This window comes from Podarcis melisellensis (assembly GCF_964234715.1).
Source record: "Podarcis melisellensis genome assembly, chromosome: 1".
NCBI lineage: Eukaryota > Metazoa > Chordata > Lepidosauria > Squamata > Lacertidae > Podarcis > Podarcis melisellensis.
Genome location: NC_138528.1, coordinates 95,651,788 through 95,671,050, shown reverse-complemented (window position 1 = coordinate 95,671,050; position 19,263 = coordinate 95,651,788). Strand labels below are relative to the sequence as shown.

Here is a 19,263-nt window from a genome sequence, read left to right as displayed (position 1 = left end):
AAACATTTACTGTTTGTCTTCTTCCTACTGGGAATCACAATTTAAGACATTTTAATCTTGCTTACACCGTATGGCAAAAATTCTTCAGGATTTAATAGCATGGATGAGGTAGCGAATAAAGTCTAAAAAGGCTAAAAAATATGCAACAATGCAGGATCAAGTTTCACAATACAGGGTTTTAAGAAATATTCTTTCAATGTAAAAAGTTACAAGGGTGAAGAAGTTAACAGTTTTGGATGAGGCAGACTGTGAAGGGCTAAGGACTAGATTAAAATCTGAAGATACATTATTCATAGTGTCCATGTTCAAGAAGTGTTTAAAAAAGACACCCATAATTCAAATAAACGTCTTCAAGTATGTAGTACAAAGTTTTGCATTACTGGCGACTGAATATTACATAGTAATTGATGCACAAGTAGTTACATTATACTGTAACTACAAATTGGATACATGCTCAACAATTATCTAAAACACTTAGCTTAGTGTAGCTAATGGGGTTTAAACTTCAGATTTGCTGCTGAAGTGTTTATAACCAATTAGAGCATAAACTGTGCAAGAACAGATGTTTCCAAATAGTGAATCCCTCTCAGACACGAGGACAACTTAATAAAATCTTTACATTAAATACCCAGTAAGTAACACTTGCTACTGTACTGAATTTATGCTGAGGTAAATTCCATGCACTTAGGGTTAGCTGGTAAAATGGGACATCGGCTTTTAACAAAAACCCATCAACATTCACTACGGTCATCAATTGTTTAAAAAAGGCAGGTGAATGAAAACAGTAATATGACACTTACAGCCATAAAAATGTATACTAGTGGTTTAATTGGCGAGTGATTATTCAGAGCTGAAAAAACCTCCAGTTTTGTTATTACAATCACAAGTACAATTCACGTAGCATACGTGACAGTTCTTTTATTGTCTGAGATAAGGGAAAAGTTGGGATACCAATAATTGTATTTATTGCAAAGATAGTATTCCACCTGTAAAAGAAATATGGCATTTCACTCACATAACACACTTTTTTTTTAATTCAAAACGTGGCTGTCTGTATGAAATGCTAATGGAAAACAGTGATCCCTGTTCACTAATAACTTAAGTTTTTTAAAAAACTTACTAATTTCACTATACGTTTACGTATTTCAGTTCTTAAATCACGTTAATCTATATAACCATTATTAACAGCTCTGTGTCTCTATTACTGCATCAAGCCAAACATTTAAATGCACTTTCACATCAAAAAGATTATATAAACTTTATTTTTGCTTCCCCTTCTGAAAGCTACTGACATTTCAGCAGTCAACTTGGGTTTGTTTTTCTAATTAAAAAAAAAAACTACAAATGGAGGCCTGAGCAGTTTTCACATTGCCTCACTGGAGATACTGTGTTGTGGCTGACCATCCATCCACATTTGGTACATGATCCCCAATGAGTGAAGTGCTCTCAGGAAGTGGCTCCCAATAAGGCCTACAGTTTAACAGGAAGTGCCACTTTTATTTATATTTCTGATTGACTTTGATACAAGGGGGGGAAAGTTATGTATATTTGTTATACTTACAAGCAGCTCCAATCCTGAGTATTTATGGTTTATCTAAACATACAAAAATGTATGTACATTTCTCTCCACTTTTGTTGTAAACATTTGTCAGTATACTTTACATATCCCTTCTTTGAAACATGCAAATCATACATACAGTATAAATACACATTAAAAAAAATACACTCATTCATAAACTAAGCAACAAAAACTGTGGCTGGCATATTCAGTTATAAATAATCAATGTGCGAGGCATTCCATACAGCTAAGAGCAGCCATTCAAACCTACTGTTCTCATCTGTGTTTGTGGAAAATACTGTGATTTTTGCACCTTCCAAGTCATTTACAGTATTTATAACACTATCGTATGTGGAGATAGGCTCATTTACTATACCTCTTCTTCTCAGAGTGAAGGATAAAGCAGCACTTACATATATTATATATATTTATATATATATATATATCTATATAAAGTAGGGCAGCAACTGCTGGGGTTGCGCTTATGAAGGTTTCCATTCTAATATTCTTAAATAAAAAAAGGAGAAAGGGACCAAAGCAACTGGTTACATATTCATTCCTTGGGCACTTAACAGTGAATCCAGCATGTCGAATGTGTCTTTGTAGTCCATATGCTGGCTGTTTGTACTGTACTCGTGACTGGCATCAGGACCGTTCTCCACAGGGTTCTTGTCCAGTTTCACGAGGGTGCTGAGATGTCCGTAGCCCACCTGGTATGCGACAGGGGGAGGAGGGGGTAAGGGAAGGTTAAAAACAGAGTTGAGAGAGGATACATACTGCTTAACAGAGGAAGAACTAGATGAACTACCTGAACTTTTGGAACTTTTGCTCATTTTGGAGTGATGGTTGTGAGAAGCATCATTGATGTACAGCCTCTTTCTTGAAGAGCCGGAACTAGAGGAATTGGCATCACTGCTCAAGCCAACAGGACTTCTCAGAACAGCTGGCGTCAATCCATCACTACTATGTTTAGTGCCACCACTACTACTGCCACCAGTATGGGAATGGGAATGCTTATGACTGCTACCATGATGGCGGTTTATGGAATGTTCCTTGTGCTTTTCCTTGTTAACATGGGGACTAGAGTGCTTGCTTTTCCCACTGCCCTCATCTGATGAGCTATGCCTTTCTGAGGAAGAGACTTTGATTTTCATTTTCAGGTCTTCTTTGCTCGAGTTCTTTTCTGTGGGTGGAATGGGTATCCGCAATTTGAGTGACCCGCCCTTTTCTTTTTTGTCAGGCATGTGTTTTTCAGGCTTCTCTGCATTTGTAATGGGAATTTTCATTTTAATAGGGGAAGTTACAGAACTGCTACTTGTTGCTTGGGGTTGAGTGTGCTTTTTGTATTGCTGCTCGGGGCCCATATAGTGTTCTCTTACATCCAGTTCGAGGGTTTCTAGCTTGCGTTTCTCTCTGTATTTATCCAACGACATTTTCTGAGGCATTATTACAGGTGCAGATGTCACCTGCCCATGGTATTTGTTTCCCGGTTTGTGCACAGTAGAATGCTCAGAGAGTTTGTCAGCTCTGTGATGTAATCCTGAATGTAACTGCAATGAAGTGCCTGGTTGAAAGTTTATGTTGAACTGTCCACCAGGCAGTGAAGTATCTGGTTTCTGAGAATACATCTGTTCTGTCCTTGTTTGATCTTGGTGCTGAGGCCACTCTTGATGTGCTGACAGACTGTAAGAAGAACCTGGCATTCCTGTGGCCAGTATTGCCAGATTTTCTTGACTATCTTGAACAGAGATACTTCCTGAGTTCAGAGGAACTGGGGCAGGAAATGTGGATGCAGATGGTTTTTGGAAAGTTGCATTTGCAGATACACCAGCAACAGCATCTACTAAAATGGAATTCTGAACCAAAGATGAACCAAGAAGGGAGTTATCGGATGCCTGACCATCTCCTTTAGGTTTCCTTGCAGCCTGATTAGCCTACACAAGGATAAAAGTGTAAAATTAGGACATAATCTGAAGTGTAACATCTACAAATACATCTGGCAGTCAGTAGAAGCTACTCAGTTCCAAAACTGAAGAACATGATGCAACTGCAATTAGTTATTTTACTCTGAACCTTGACAAAGAACATTGAGCTCAAAAGCTCAGTGTTTTTGAACATCAGTTGGCTAAATAAATAAATAAATACTCACTTGGAGTAAAATTTCCCTTATGCAAACTTCTGCTGGGGGAGATGATTAACATAAATTCCTCCTTTACTCTGCACATCCTAAACACCTGTTCGGGTTAGAAGACCCTCTAGAACAGTGTGAGGATACAACAAAAGGGAAATTGGCAAATACCATTTCCCCTCCCCTTTCCTCAAGTGGAAGCCTCATCTCGACTTAAGATGCTACCATTTGTGGTAGGGTAACTCTGGGTTTAGCTTACTACACGTCATTTTCACAACTGTTTTATAGTTGCTATAATGAAGATTTTATTGGTTAAATAACTGGAACATCAAAATTCACCTAGCAAGTGATAGGTTGGATGTTGGCTTTCAACAAAGTTGAAAGCAGATCAGCAGATGCTTACATATAGTATAGATGAGGCAGTTTCTTTACCACAAGAATCTCTTACCCTCCAATTTCGAATCCTCTTTAATCTATTGGGAGTTTTCTCCAGTATCTGAAGAAACTCATGTGTCAGCTCTGTGAATGAAAACAAAATTAAGTGAAACATCTAAATAACTAGCTCAATTCCTATTAGCAACTTTCAGCACTTTTTAATGACTAGACTTAACAAAATTTATATAGAATACCACTTGATTGTAAACCCCACCTGAAGTGGCTATCTATTCAATCAAAAGAACCTTACATATGCCTGAAACTAGTTTTCTAAGTCACTGCTTAAGATACTTTTTTTGGGGGGGCGGATTTAAAAAGTAATGGGGGGAATACAATATATTTTAATGCCACTCCTCAGTATAAACCTCCAGCGTGATCCACCCTGGTAAATACACATCCATACCCAAAACAGCAAATGTAGCATTATTTTTAAAAGTCAACATTTTTTTAAAAGTGTTAACATTCAGCATGGATGAAGCTATAATAAAAGAAACTTGCATTACATACTGAAATGGTAAAAACCTAGTCTGCAGGTAACTGCTGGATAAGTGCCTTTTTGGCCATCATGGTAAAGGTTAACAGGAATGTCACAAACAAAATAACTAGAAACACAAATTTAAATACAAGAATAAAGGAAAACAGATTTTACTTACCATCAAGTAATTCTAAAGTAACAGAAGGATCTACATATTCCCACCAATGCTTTCCATCAGTTGATACTGGAATCTCCCAGTTGGACCACTTGCAAGCCAAATGTATACAGACACATGCTATCACAGTTGGTTTGTATTGAAGACAAAATGTAGTAAGGTGCAGACTGTAGTTGGAAATGTTTCACAATGGAAGAACAAACGTCAAACATGGAAAAGAACAAAAAACAAGAAGAGAGCACTTATCACCACAGTATTCAAGGTATATATTATTAAGCTATAAATGTTTGGGTTTTTTTAATGTACAACTTTGGGACTTTATATTAAAAAACAAAACATACAGGTATTCATACACAATAATTTAGATCTGTTTCTGCTGCTAAAATGTAAGAACTACTACAGTATTCTGTTCTTCCAGCAGTACAGGAACTTAATACACAAGGAAATCAAAATATTAGCATTCATAAATATCAATATTTCTGCAAAAATATACTCCTTCAAATCTTATGGCATTGTAATGTATGTTTCATTTTTAAAGTTAGTGAAGTAATGTGTAAAGCAACATGTAGGGGGGAAATGAAATCCCTGCCAGTCCAGCCTGCAACATAGTTTGCATTAGTCAAGTCAACCGAGTCATGATCAAGTAAAAAATTCTAGCTGGAAGCAACACAACTGTGGCAATTCCATGTTCTAGCATTGATTTGAAATTTGAGCTAATGGAAAGATACTCATTCTAACAAGTGTGTCCGCCCTAGCAAGTACTTATTAAACAAATATTTGATTATGTGCATATTTACACTAACTATGTCCTAGATCCAGAGATTTAAGCAGAAAAACAATTCCATTTAATCAAGGCAGCCCCACCCAATTCCTCTCATTTCCTTGTCTACTGCAACCTTCCGTGGCCTATCCCATAGGGTCCACTGTGCCTTAGGATTGGCTTGAGGTGGTTGTGGTGGGGTGAATCCTGGAAAGCCCTGCTGCATGAGCAGAGTTCCACTTTTATTTTCTCTGGATCCAACACAATGAGCTTAAAATCACATGCTCCTTTCTTTTCTCCACACCATAATCAGTTCATAATTAATCATTCAAACTGCAAGCCAGAATAACATAGGCATTTAGTTCCTCTTTCATCTCCTCAAACCCTCTTAACAATATCACTTTGAGGGGAGATCATTATTTCCTGTATCCTTGCCACACAATGGATCTCTTCCCAGGTCTTCAGATTTTTGCTTACATATTTTCAAAACTCATCATTTCCCCCTTCTAAACCCTCATTTATATTCTCCATTACCCTGTTTACTTTACTGTAGGCTTCTGCTCACTCTTTTTATTTCATTCAATCAAGCCAATGTCTGAGTTATATCCCTAATGTCTCTCTAATGTCCTAATGTTCTCTCCATTTAAGTTTAACTCTTAGATATTATTTATAAAGTCGTCTTCTTTCACCATTCCATTTCATATCCGCTTCACATAAGTTAAACCTGTTATCCTCTCTTTTGCCTCTGGCTTTCATGCTCTCTCCAAGGCTGGAACTGTGCATCAGAATACAAATTAACCTATCTCCTTTTTGCAAAGTCTACTTTTTTCTATAAAATTAATGACTAGGCTGGTTAACATACTGATAAAACCCCTAGCACACAGCCAGGAGAAATAATAAATCAGGATATAGTGTCACTTCCCCCAATTCCTGACTGGTCTTTATCTATGAACCATGAACTGTGAATTAAAATCTAATGATTAATAACAAAATAAGACAACTTCAAACCAGTGGTCATGACTCAAGCTTATTTTAAATCAGTTAACAAGACAGGAATTGGGGAAATAACAACTAAACACTGTTTACTCCTCCTCCCAACCATGCAGTAGTTGAGAGGAGCAGTCAAGACCAAGGCTTTGCTTAGGCCAGCAGATATTTTTTTAAACCCACAATTTTTCCATGCGAATGTCATCTGGCCACTTTCCTGAACACTTGAAATTTATTTACATCTCTCTTCCAACTATCCATTTTACTGAAAACTGAAAACCTACTGGCCAGAGGTCATTTCTGACCAATTAATAGTAGAGCTTTATTTCCACACAAATATGTTAAAGAACTAGCCAGCCTCTGCACTGCTAAATGTCTTATAGGCTAGTTCTAATGTAGCTGTAACAAAAGTTTTTGTTTTTTCTTACTACAGCTGTTGTTTGATTTCTTTTTAGAAAAAACAATGCTATTTTATTTTCATTAAGAAAAAAATGCCATTAACTACAAGGGTAAACTAGAAACAGCTTTGTACTTACCAAGATGCTCGGATTTCTAGGTTAAGTTTATCTCTCTGTAATCTTTAGCTGCTATTCAGGCTACCATTTTTAGACTTATGCACTCACAATCGAGAAAAAGTCACCAGAAAGCACCACTACACTTCACATCGTGCATTTAACCCCTTTGTGCCATTAGGCCCTTGTACAATACACCGCACTGCAGACAGGAAGGTACCACCACAGTAGATGGCCCAGTCGCCTGTTGCAACAAGGGTTCGACACAGGTAGGGGACCCTGCAGTAAAGGAAGCTATAGTGTGCTACAACAGTGCAACAAAGAGGTTCAGGATAACAACCTGTTGGTAGCCATGAAATAGGATGTCTGTGCCAAATCCTTGCTTGCTGTAAGAAAAAAAGAAACAATGAAATTAGACACCAGTATAGTTAATTCCCCAAACTAAAATGCTTTCTATGTGAAGATAATACAAGCGGCCCACTTGCAAATGAACACAATGCAAGCCATTGCCAAGGCAAAGTTTGTGTTTACTCAGCTACTCTTCAAACTAACTTTGCTACAAGGTTTCTTGAAACATGAATTTATTTATTTAATCAAAGCAACACAACAAGCTAGCCAGCACTTCAAACTAATTCAACTAATATGTTTTGAGGTAATTCAAATTGTCTTCATAGCCTGAGCCTTACAACTCAACTACTAATAGGTTTGCTCTAAGTAAATCATAGATGACCTCCATCTTGCCAATAAAAATGAAGCTGGAGGTCAGCAAAAAACATGATTCTCTATAGTTTTCAGTGGTCACCACCAGTTTTTCACCCTGCCATCAACATTACTCTAGCAAAAGGAGGCGGCCCTCAGTGTCAGCCAATCTAGAAACTCAGCGTAACATTATGTTGATGATGTACAGATTTTTCCATCTTTGCTTTAGCACTGCTGACCCTTTAAGGAAGACAGCTCACAACAGCACCTGTCCACTAGACAGGTGGGCATGGTTTGGGGAAAACGGCTTACAGGCCAAACTGGATGCTCTGGCAGACCAAGACTGGCCCACAGGCTGGAGGCTCCCCACTTATATTGTAGGATGTCATTACAGTGGTACCTCGGTTTAAGAACAATTTGGTTTACAAACTCTGCAAAACCGAAAATAATGTCTTGGTTTGAGAACTCTACCTCAGTCTAAGAAGGGAATCCAAACACTGGAAGGGCACTGGCGGTGGCAGTCCTCATTAGGGAAAGCGCGCCTTGGTTTAAGAACGGTTCTGGTTTAAGAACGGACTTCCGGACGGATTAAGTTCGTAAACCAAGGTACCACTATAGTTCTTTTAATTTGTCAAATGTTGATGTCACAACACTAAAAGAAGATTTCTGATCATGTATTCTCCAATCCTGCCCCTTTGAAAGGTGGTGGCAGTGTTGGGATAAAGAACTGCTTGGGATAAAGAACTGCTTCTTCAAAATTCACAAGGTAAAGAGAGACTAAACTGTGCTTTCTCAAACCACTGTCTTCTTCACCTGCACTTTTTCAGATGATGAACTTTTTAAAATAATGTATGTGAAAGTAGGGAAGCAGATAAAGACCTTCTTATAGGCTATCAATGTTTGTAAGATGGTGACCAGCAAATTCGAATAAACTGATGGATCAGAAAGACTGAGGAAACAGATGCAAAATCCATTATATATAATGCTGTCTTGCTAAATTCTTCTAATTTAAAATAATAGTCACCTAAAAAAACAACCACCTTTTAAGGTATTACCATAGCATCTTAATTCTAGCCATTCGTTTTCAGGCAAGTACAACTTAAAAAAGAAAAAGAAAAATCAGGAGTCGGCAGCCTGGGAGTCCTTGGCTTAATTTCATGGAGCTAGAAAGGAGGACAAAATGTGGGAAGTGGGGGGGGGGGGTGCGGCAGAAAGAAAAATGAGTGCCTCCTCCCACTTCTGGTACTAGGTCCATACATTTTTTTACTCCAACGCTACCTACCATAGACTACTCAGAAGGAATATAGCCCCAGACAGAAAAAGGTTGCCCACAATTGTTTAAAATTCAGGGAACCTTGGCTCAGTTCTCACTATGACTGTGACACATCATTTAATCCATATGCGGTCCAGAAATTAGGCAGGTCTACCTCATTAAAAAGAAAGAATAAAAATAAATATATTACAATTGAATAAGATGGGAGGCCTAGGAGAAAAGTATTTGCAGATCTAGAAAGGGAAAAGAGAGTCAGAACAGTTAATGCTGTGAAAACTGACCAATGCTTCAAAAGCAACTATGCATTGCAAGTACTTAATAATTTCCATCTATGGCGTTATCTGCCTTGCTTTGCAAAAAGAAAAATCCTTTATCCCCAATTCCATTGATTGTATATGGATGTCTACCTTATTCTCTGATCATCTTACAGCAAAATCACCCGTATCAGCAATATGTACCTGGAGGGCCAATTTTTACTTTAAAAACACACCACACAACTTATAATCTACATATCCTTTATAGATCCAGGTAAAAACAAAACCTAGTAGTGATTTACTCACAGCAGAAGTAATATTCCAGAAACAGTTTTAGTAAGTCACACCACCTTCCTACAGAGATGTAGGGAAAGAATCAGTTAAATTGTTACTGACCTCTCACTAACTGCGTACATTTCACAACATCTGTGTGTGGATGCTCAATGGTAATCTCAAAACCTGAAAAATTAAATGTGTTATTTCACAAACTTACATTATATATGTCCATAAATTTAAAAGTACCTGGGGTCATGTTTCTTTCAAGTGCGTAATAATCTCATAATGGACTACTAAAGTAAGTTTAGGGTACTTGCATTGAATTTTTTTTTTTTTTAAATGCAAGCAGTTATACTGCTTAGTTACTATGTGTAATTTATTGCAGTAAATGTGGTTATACTAGATTAACTCTGAAAGGACAGGCTATAAAAATGGTGAAAAGACAAGAATAAAATGGCTTCTATGATCAGATTTCTCCTAATATGTATGTTGTGTGTCCATCAATCAAATATGTAAGTATTCTATTACTGGAACTACACTATAATGTGAAGATATTACTGGCTATACAGTTGCTTTAAGAATATCATATATACATTTAATATACTTACCTAAAGTTTGAAGCATTATTGTTTCAAGTATAACCAGCTCTTGGGCCTGCTGAAGGTATGCCTAATAATAAAGAAAAATGCTGAAGCATCAATACAGCAACTTTAACAAGTTAATAATACCAAAGTATATACCAAATAAACTGATTGGCTATCAACACTTATTTTTGGGGTACACATCACAGTCACTAAGACAGAAAGAAACTATTTTCTCTCATGCTTTTGTTTCTTTCATGATGTCTTAAAACACACAGTTCTGATTAGTCTCATCACAACAGTTGTCTCTAATATGCATAGCAATATTGGGGATGTTCAGATATTTATTTCCCTTTCTTACCTCTAAGCATAGTGAGATCAGAAATGGCTCCTGGGTTCAAACCCTCTTCTCAACATTTTTATATTCCCCTCAACTGTATGAAAAGGCAATGCTTGAACAGAGTATGTTGTTTGTATATGTCCCTAACCTGCAAAGTGCTTAAATAAATGCACAACACCCAGTTTAAGTTTTGAAAGGAGCTCAATACAGGAAGGAAGGAGGCACATTGAGACTCCTGCTCTCATTGCATGTAGAGGTGAGATGGAGAACATAATGTCTGAATAGCTTAATATTTTATGAGAAGAGATGGTCATCGGAGGGAAGTAGAAAAAATGTGTAATATGGCAAAATCTGCAAATAAAGCAAAAAACAAGCATTTTCCCCCAGTTGGAAGAAACTTTTTTTTCCCCAATTAAAAAAGTTATTTTGATTTCAACTATTAGGACAGACTGCATTTAATATCATTTAAGTAGAAATGTATTATCTGTGAATTCAAATATGCAATGGGAAGGAACAACGCAGCTTTCAATTCTGCCAAGACTAAAGGAAAAAGCTGGCAGTGTTTTAAAGTGTCAGCTATGCTTTATGAAGACTAATGTGTACGTACATCACTCTTTGTGTCCAGCTCTTGATGATGAAGGCAAGCATGTGCTACTTTGATAACATGTTCGAGTTTTCGTGGCTGTTCTTCCACTTTTGCAGCCAAAAATAATGCAGTAGGAGATATAATCTGTCAGACAAAAAAATGCTTCAGTCAGAACAATGTTGCAACACATCTCCCATAAGATTAGTTACCTCTAACAAATGGGTAAATCTTAAAACAAGTGTGATAAAGCCTTGTGGAAGTTGAAAATTACTCTACATTCTGCCATCTAGAAATATTAGAATGTAGCACTTTTGTCACTTAGACATGGTGTTAATTGCTCAACCCATTCTCTAATTATGTTAGGCCTCCCCTCAAAGGTATGCTATGATTTAAACCAAGGCAACCAGTACAACTGTGGATGATCTATATATCAAAAAGATAGGGAGCCTGACCCTGCCAATTCTCAATCATTCTAGATCACTGTTGTGGGCAAGGAGATACTACCAAGGTAGGGTGTGATTCAGCTCCTACTGAACAAGAAGGCTCCGAATGATGGTACACAAAACTCCTGGACTGCCTCAGGTGAGTTATCTTGTGGAGTTCCACAGGGTTCTATCTTATCTTTTAATATCTTTTAATATCTATAATAAATCATTAGATGAGTTCACCATGGGTTTGGGGGCATGGAGTCATTAGTTTGCTAATGGCACTCAGCTCTGTTTTCCCATTCTGTTTGCATCAGGCATGCCAATGATGTTCTTGCTTGGTTGCTTAGGCTCAGTGAGTGCCTAAATGGGTGTGAGCAACCCAGATAAGTATCACATATTGACACTGGGCAGTTTTATTGATCAGGGCTTAAGAGCAATTCCAAAATTTAAGGAAGTCACACTCAAGAATTCGTCTTCACCCAACACTGCTTTTGAATGTCCACATGGAGCTGTGGCTAGGAATGTAGCACATCAGTTTTGGCTGATATGCCAGCTCTACACATTGAGACTAAGCATCTGTCACTGTCACAGTCACACAGAACATGGCAACTTATCTCAACTACTATAATGCCCTTTGAAGTGTGGCTGCCACTGGGCACTGAACAGAAACCTCAGATGGCCTAGGGTGCAGCAGCACAAAATGGTCAGTCGCTGGGAGTTGGTGATATCATTTACTCATGAATTCCAGTGTTGGTTTGTGTCCAGGCCTACATTTGCCAACTTAGTGCCAGCTAGGTGTCTGAACATCAATCCCACCCACCCCCAGCATAGTTGATGGGAATTGTTGTCCAAGCACATCTTAAGGGCACCAGGTTGTTCGAGAATATGGAAAGTACAGTTCTTGACATTTGAACCTGAGTCAAGACTGCTTTTGAAAGCACCTTCTCAAAAATACTGCCCCCTCCCTGCAAGGAGTCAAAATCAGCAGAAGAGATGTTGCCCTTGGTGCTGCCATCATATCAAGTGAACATATCTAACCTCAAACAAGCATATTTTTGGTGATGGTATCTGAACTGTACAATTCCCTCCCTTAAAGTGTCCCACCAGATGCTTTCCAGAATTTGTGAATGTATGATATATCAAGCCTTTACAAAGTTTTAATTCTGTTTCCCTTTCCCCCAAGTAGTGCTCCAAGCAACTGATTTGTCCATACTTGGATCCTAAAGTTATTTAGCTTTGAAGCAATTAGCATTCTTCCACCAATGTTTACAGTTTCTCCAAGATATTAAAGCACGGCAGCCCGCTAAAGTTCCTTGCAAAACAGCAATATCTTCTGCCCATTTACTGCATTTTCTCTTTTGTCCTAAAAAAAAGCCTTTTATAACAAAATTTAGCCACAAGTAGTATCATGTCCAAACGCTTTTAAAGAATATCTAACACTAATGAATCCTTATGGGATACACTGTTTACATTACAGCTATTTATCAGAATAATCATAGAATCTATTCAGTAGTAGTGAAAAATAGGAAAAAAAGTATTAGAATCACAGGTTCCTACTGTGTTTGTACTATTTCAACCAAACAGTCTACACTGGTGCCCCGCAAGACGAATGCCTCGCAAGACGAAAAACCCGCAAGACGAAAGGATTTTTCGGGTTTTGCGATGCTTCGCTAGACGATTTTCCCTATGGGCTTGCTTCGCAAGACGAAAGCCCATAGGGAAATCTCCGGGGACCTCTTTTAAATGCTGGCGGTGGGGAGCAAAGCCTTCCCCCCCCCTCCGGACTTCAGAAGAGGTCCAGGAAGGCCGGCGGGGGCGAAAGGCTTTGCTCCCCACTGCCAGCATTTTAAAAGCGGTCCGGGAGAGCAGGGAAGCGCTTCCCGCTATCCCGGACGGCTTTTGAAGGACAGTCCCGGGGCGATTTAAAAGCCCCCGGTTAGGCAGGCAGGGGGGACAAAGACTTTTGCCCCCCGCCCGCCTTCGGAAGAGGTCCTGGACCTCTTCCGAAGGCGGGCGGGGGACAAAGTTGTCCCCCCTGCCTGCCTTTCCGGGAGAGCGGGAAGGCAGCGCTGCTTCTCCGCTCTCCCGGGAAGGCAGGCGGGGGGGGAGCAAAGACTTTCGGCCCCCCCGCCGGCCTTCAGAAGAGGTCGGGGGACAGACTGTCCCCGGACCTGGTCTGAAGGCGGTTTCCATAGGAACGCATTAATTGATTTTTAATGCATTCCTATGGGAAACCGTGCTTCGCAAGACGAAAAACTCGCAAGACGAAAAGACTTGCGGAACGAATTAATTTCGTCTTGCGAGGCACCACTGTATGTTTCTTAAAGCAAAATTTAAGTCCTCTTAATATGGCTAACACACACTATCAGCAAGAGAGAAGGATGCTACCTATAACCATCAAGCTCCATCTGCAACATCTAGCCTGTGTGAGCATCTGTCTCCAAACCATGACCATTTCTGGCTATTACAGAAGACAGAAGTACTTTGTCTAGGTGTCCTGAGGTTTCTAAGCTACATAAGCTGCCAACAAGCTGACTAAACAAAACCTATGATTGCTGGAATAACAAAGCAAGAATAATACCAGAAATTAGACTCTTGGTCAGAGCACCATATTCAGCACCTTGGCTGCAAGCAAAGGGGGAGCTTGCTTGTAGAAATGACAAACCACATTTACAACCAGTGTTTTCTTTCTACCCTGGCAATATCAATAGCTTGTCTATGCAAGTACAGTCGTACCTTGGCTCCTGAACGCCTTGGTACTCGTACATATTGGCTCCCAAACGCCAAAAACCCGGAAGTGTTCCGGTTTTCAAACCTTTTTCGGAAGCCAAATGTCCAACATGGCTTCCACTTGAATGCAGGAAGCTCCTGCAGCCAATCGGAAGCCGCACCTTGGTCTTCAAATCATTTCAGGAGATCCTGAACGGACTTCCGGAACGGATTAAGCTCAAGAACCAGGGTATGACTGTATGGCCACAATAACTACAACAAAACTGCAGCTATGCACACAACTGCTTCATGTGTATGCACTACTTTGGATCCATGTTCAACACTACAGCATTTTTATTTCTTATATCCCAGTTTCAAAAATACTGCATTTTATCCCTCATTACAAAAATGTAAGCATTCATTATCCACTCCAAACGATACAAAATTAGATAAGGGGCACTTACTTACAATAAACTCCCACTGTGTTTATGCTAATTACATTTGTAAAGAAATTTCATTACTGAACTTTTTAGAAATACAGTGGTGCCCCGCAAGACGAATGCCTCGCAAAACGAAAAACCCGCAAGACGAAAGGGTTTTTCGGTTTTTGCGTCGCTTCGCAAGACGAATTTCCCTATGGGCTTACTTCGCAAGACGAAAACGTCTTGCGAGTTTGTTCGCTTTTTTCCTAAAGCCGCTTAAAGAGGCGCAGTTGCGACGGACCGTGCTTCGCAAGACGAAAAACATCGCAAGACGAAAAGACCCGCGGAACGAATTATTTTCGTCTTGCGAGGCACCACTGTACCTTTAAGGCTCTTGTTAGTTTCTGGAGTACATGAGAGACTTCAGCTTACAAGGCACATTGGCACAGGTCTATCAGGTTCCAATTTCATTATGAACCACAAACTCCACTCCAGTTTATAAGCAGCTGGTGTTGTATCCAACATTCTGTAAGCAGAACTCTGTATAGCCAGACTTCCCCTTCCTCTCCTCCCCCGACACCCACAAAAATCTTCTATGGAGAGTCTTCTGGAGATTTTCGGGGGGGGGGGCACAGGGAAAAGTTTCACCTCACAAGTGGACATGTCTTGCATTAAAGGGACAGGAATACTGGACACTGCCCATGGTTTCCAAGTACAGCTATTATGCATCCTTCACTGGCATTAATGCCCCCCAAATGAACTGATTGGAGCATGAATTATCCAAACCCTCTTAACTCACAGAGCTGTGAAAGAATCTCCCTAACCATGGCCTTCCACTCATTGGAGAGTCTAAGCAAGACACACACTCACCTAAATCAAAATCAGCATAGCATTTTTAGTTCATGAAGAGATACTAATAGTAAACAAGATTTTATAAATGAGATTCTCTTACCATAGTTGACTACTTACAAGCAGAAATAACAGACTGAGACTAACTAATGTCAAATAAATTTTTAAATAAATGCTACATATCCCACAAATAGCACTGTTCTTATAAAGGCTTAGATATATAAAAGCTAAAAAAAAAGACTTAGATGTACTTACATTTCTATTAAATTTTGTGAAGGAATGATGCATATAAAACCTGTGCATGTAAACAATTGCGGTATTAATTGTAAGTTGAGATCTAAAAAGAGAGTTAAGGAAGTTTTGTTTAAGTACCCAAATTAGAATTCTCTCTCCAAGTGATTAAATTGAACCATAAGACACAATATGTAAAAGACAAGACTAATTTATTTTCATTTCATTCAGATATAACTTTAAAATATCTGTTAAATTAACAGGGGAACACACTTTATAACCCAAACTTCAATAGGCTGTATCTAGCCCAGGGCTCACAGATAAATAATTGTGCCCCCATCCCCCAAAGGGTAAAACCACTCGCAAGAAAGGCTGGAATGTAGGGCAAGAAGCTTCATTGGGAGTGGTGAATTCAGAAAATCAGGAATGGTGTGTTTAAAATCACACTGCACTCGCTGTAACTTATTCAAATTTTTAAATTAATACTATTTTTTTTTTTACTTGTACACAGCCATTCTGGGTGGTTGGTAAGTTGTCATTGTTGATATTTTTCAAAGATGTATACTAAAGCTTTCAAGATTTTCAGATTATTCCACATTTTAGTCTACATTATGTTTGTTGGGAAAAGCCACACAAAGTTTGTTGTTTTAGAAATGATTAACTTTCTGCAAGTATTCCTAGTGTAGGAAACTGTAAATAAGTCATCACTGTAAATCTAGAAAAGCTGTTGCTAATCAAGGCATCCAGTCACATATTCACAAGTTTAGACAATGTTTATTTGTCAAACAAGAACACACAGTGGGTTCACAAAGTTATCTACACAGGACTTACAGGAAATTTGTGATGGGTGATTAAACTTTACTGTAATAAGTTTGTTGCAGTCTGTGAAAGTGGGTTTAAGGATAAAGTTAGCCTACTACTTAATATACCCAATGGGGGGAAATGTTTGTTCAACCTATTATAGCAGATTATCCTTGCTAAAAATAATAATTAAAACATCTGTTATTATGTCTAAATTCTGCAGAGAAAGAAAGTTTTTAGAATAAGCCTGTTATCATTCCTGATTTCAGACAACTGAAGGCGTTGTATAGAACACCCAATACATTCTACAGTGCCTAACTTTTCTTTTGAGATGATGGACTATTTGCAGTACTTTGACCATTTTTTATTTTATTTCAGAACAAGAATGGGGGGGGAGCATTTGCTAGGCTGCGGAAAGGCTGCCCTGTGTGATCTCCTCAATCCACATGCTAGGAGAAGCATCAAATCTCCTCCACTTGAATGTGTGTAGGGAGGGGCAGGCTTCTGTTCCTTTTCATACCTATCTCAATTATTCTCATTTACAAAAAAAACAAGCAACCAACCCACATAGTTTAAACCAACAACTTGCTATCTAAACCTGAGATTAAGAAGACGAAACCCTATCACGTATGCACAAAGCCATTACTGAACAGTTTAGCTGAAACATGACGGCTGCACTTCAAAAGGCCCCCTTTTGAGACGCTAGCCCATAGTTTCTCTGCGCCAAGGGGCGACAACTACAAAAAAGCGCCTCATTTTCAGCCCCGCACAGAACTCACAAGCCACACAAACACACACGAGGCAGTACAGGTCACCCCGTGCCAGCAGGATCTGGGGCCTGCAAGGCCATCGCGCCGAGCCGTTAACGCAGCCGCCGAACAAAACGCTCCCTCCCTCCCCGACTCCCGGGGGATCCTGTGGCGCCTCCCTCCCTCCCACCCACCCCCTCAGCCGGAGAAGAAGGGAAAGGCGAGCCAGGAGGAGGAGGAGGAGCCAGATCAGGCGAGGCCTCCTCGGCTCTCCAAAGGGGCCGCCTGCCTGGAGGAAAAACCCGGGCTGGGGGTGGGGAGCAGCCGGAGAGGGTCTTTCCCGTCCCTTTAGGCCCGCGACCACCCCTCCCCGTCCCTCTGCCCGCCGCCTTCGCCCCAGAAGGATACACGTTGAGGCGCTGGCCCATGTCCTGGATGAGGTTGGCTGCCTGCTGCCGGTACGAGAGCTCCTTGTCGGCCTCGACGCCGCAGCGGCGAGACGGCGTGTTCTCCAGCTGCTCCCGGCTGAAGAACCAGCGAGGGGTCCCCGGGCCGCCTCCGCCGCTTCCTCCGCCAGCCCCGCGCGACGCTGAACTCGCGCCAGGTCCGGAACCCGCCACAGCCGCCGCCATGACACAACCACTTCCTCCTCCTCCCGCAGCGGCAACCGGCACGCCCGACTCCGCCTCCTCCTCCGCGCGGCCTCTCTCGCGAGAACTCAGAATCGCGCGAGGAAGAGCCACGGGGCTTCCGCTCCTCTCCGACTTTCTGTATGCATACATATATAAACAACAACACCCCGAAACCATAGAGTTGTCCATAGACTCTGAATGAGCCGCAGGGTCGGCAAGGGCGCGTGTTACTCTTTGGCTGTTCTCTCTCTATGATATGGTGCAGCTCGTCTTCAGATTTTGCCTCAGCTTTAGAGGAGTCGAATTATAGCAGCAATACGTACAGTATTGAATAGCAGCAATGCGTACAGTATTGAGTCCTGCCGGCTGCTGCCTGGAGGCTTATCTTCTCGGTTCCTTTACTCCTCCTTACCCGCCTTTTCTTTCCCCCTCAAGACAAAATGTAAGGGAGGAAAAGGCGGATTTCAGCGCCGCTGTGAAATTTAAGGCGGTCTGATGCGAAAGAGGACAGGTCTGAGCGCTCCATGATATGCTCAATTCAGTGCAGACATTTGCTGTGTTCTATTCACTTGAATGCAGACACGTGGCCCTTTCACTACTGTGACTGTAGCCCTATGCAGACATGGGGGTGAGCCTGACTGAACGCAGTGGGGTTTACTTACAAGGAAGCATGAATGGGCTTGTATGAATGGGGCTGTAAGTAATGGTGCTGAAGCAGGGCACCGTTCCTTCCTTCCTTGAAATATCCTCCTTCTGCCCACCCAGTTGCTAAGTAGAAATTTGAGTAGGCAACTGTCAACTGGGCCTCAATGAAAGGAAAGCAGGAGCTTGGAGGAAGGGTTTTATTCGTGAGGATAAGAGAGGGAAAGTGAACACAACAGCTCTGCAAGAGATGTGCTTGTTAACCTAGTCTTTTCTATCCTGAGAGGAGCAGACAAGAGGTGTCCAAAACATAAGTCTAGCAGCAATGTAGTCTCTGACTGAAAGTTCTGGAGGAAGGAAAGGGGCCCAAAACCAATGTTACAACGAATCATCACCCTCATGAAATCACACATTATGCTGGCAGATTTCCTTATCACTCATGCCTGTCCCCTTTCCTTCCTCCAGAACCTTCAGTCAGAGACTACATTGCTGCTAGCTAGGCTTGTGTTTGGGACATAATGCCTCTGGTTCAATTCTCTTTCCCTCACACCATCCCCCTGTTGTTGTTGTTTAGTCGTTTAGTTGTGTCCGACTCTTCGTGACCCCATGGACCAGAGCGTGCCAGGCACTCCTGTCTTCTTCCACTGCCCCCCACAGTTTGGTCAGACTCATGTTTGTGGCTTTGAGAACACTGTCCAACCATCTCATCCTCTGTCGTCCCCTTCTCCTTGTGCCCTCAATCTTTCCCAACATCAGGGTCT

The 19,263-nt window shown here is 40.6% G+C and overlaps 2 protein-coding genes across 4 annotated transcripts in view; one reads left to right on the top strand and one right to left on the bottom strand.

Annotated features, from left to right (window-relative positions):
• Positions 1-807: 807 nt before the first annotated feature.
• On the bottom strand, positions 808-17,913 carry CCNT2 (cyclin T2). 3 transcript variants are annotated; one of them, XM_081921754.1, is made up of 10 exons: positions 17,637-17,875; positions 15,703-15,784; positions 11,061-11,183; positions 10,141-10,201; positions 9,653-9,715; positions 7,371-7,416; positions 4,775-4,938; positions 4,135-4,205; positions 2,367-3,492; positions 808-2,268 (listed from the first exon to the last, which is right to left on the bottom strand). In XM_081921754.1, the coding sequence occupies exons 1-10, from the start codon at positions 17,858-17,860 to the stop codon at positions 2,204-2,206; spliced, it is 2,025 nt and encodes a 674-aa protein (XP_081777880.1). In that variant the 5' UTR covers positions 17,861-17,875; the 3' UTR covers positions 808-2,203. The 3 variants fall into 3 exon arrangements, 2 of the variants coding, with proteins under 2 accessions (XP_081777880.1, XP_081777881.1); XM_081921755.1 differs by having other exon boundaries at positions 808-3,492; XR_014171034.1 differs by lacking the exons at positions 808-2,268; positions 2,367-3,492; positions 4,135-4,205 and having other exon boundaries at positions 4,799-4,938; positions 7,055-7,416; positions 17,637-17,913.
• Positions 17,914-18,206: 293 nt separating this feature from the next.
• The window catches only part of TMEM163 (transmembrane protein 163), a 109,441-nt gene continuing 108,384 nt past the window's right edge, over positions 18,207-19,263 (top strand). Inside the window, exon 1 of the mRNA XM_081922056.1 lies at positions 18,207-18,488. Within this exon, the coding sequence (XP_081778182.1) occupies positions 18,483-18,488 (6 nt within the window). The 5' untranslated portion in view covers positions 18,207-18,482. The remainder of the gene's footprint in view (positions 18,489-19,263) is intronic.

Excerpts from the sequence above, each read along its gene's own strand:
- CCNT2 (XM_081921755.1), bottom strand. The coding sequence starts at position 17,860 with ATGGCGGCGGCTGTGGCGGGTTCCGGACCTGGCGCGAGTTCAGCGTCG. Across the intron at positions 9,716-10,140 it reads AATAATGCTTCAAACTTTAG|GTTTTGAGATTACCATTGAG; the intron begins GTAAGTATATTA and ends TTAATTTTTCAG. Across the intron at positions 4,939-7,370 it reads TATTTCATGGCTACCAACAG|TCTGCACCTTACTACATTTT; the intron begins GTTGTTATCCTG and ends TTCCAACTACAG.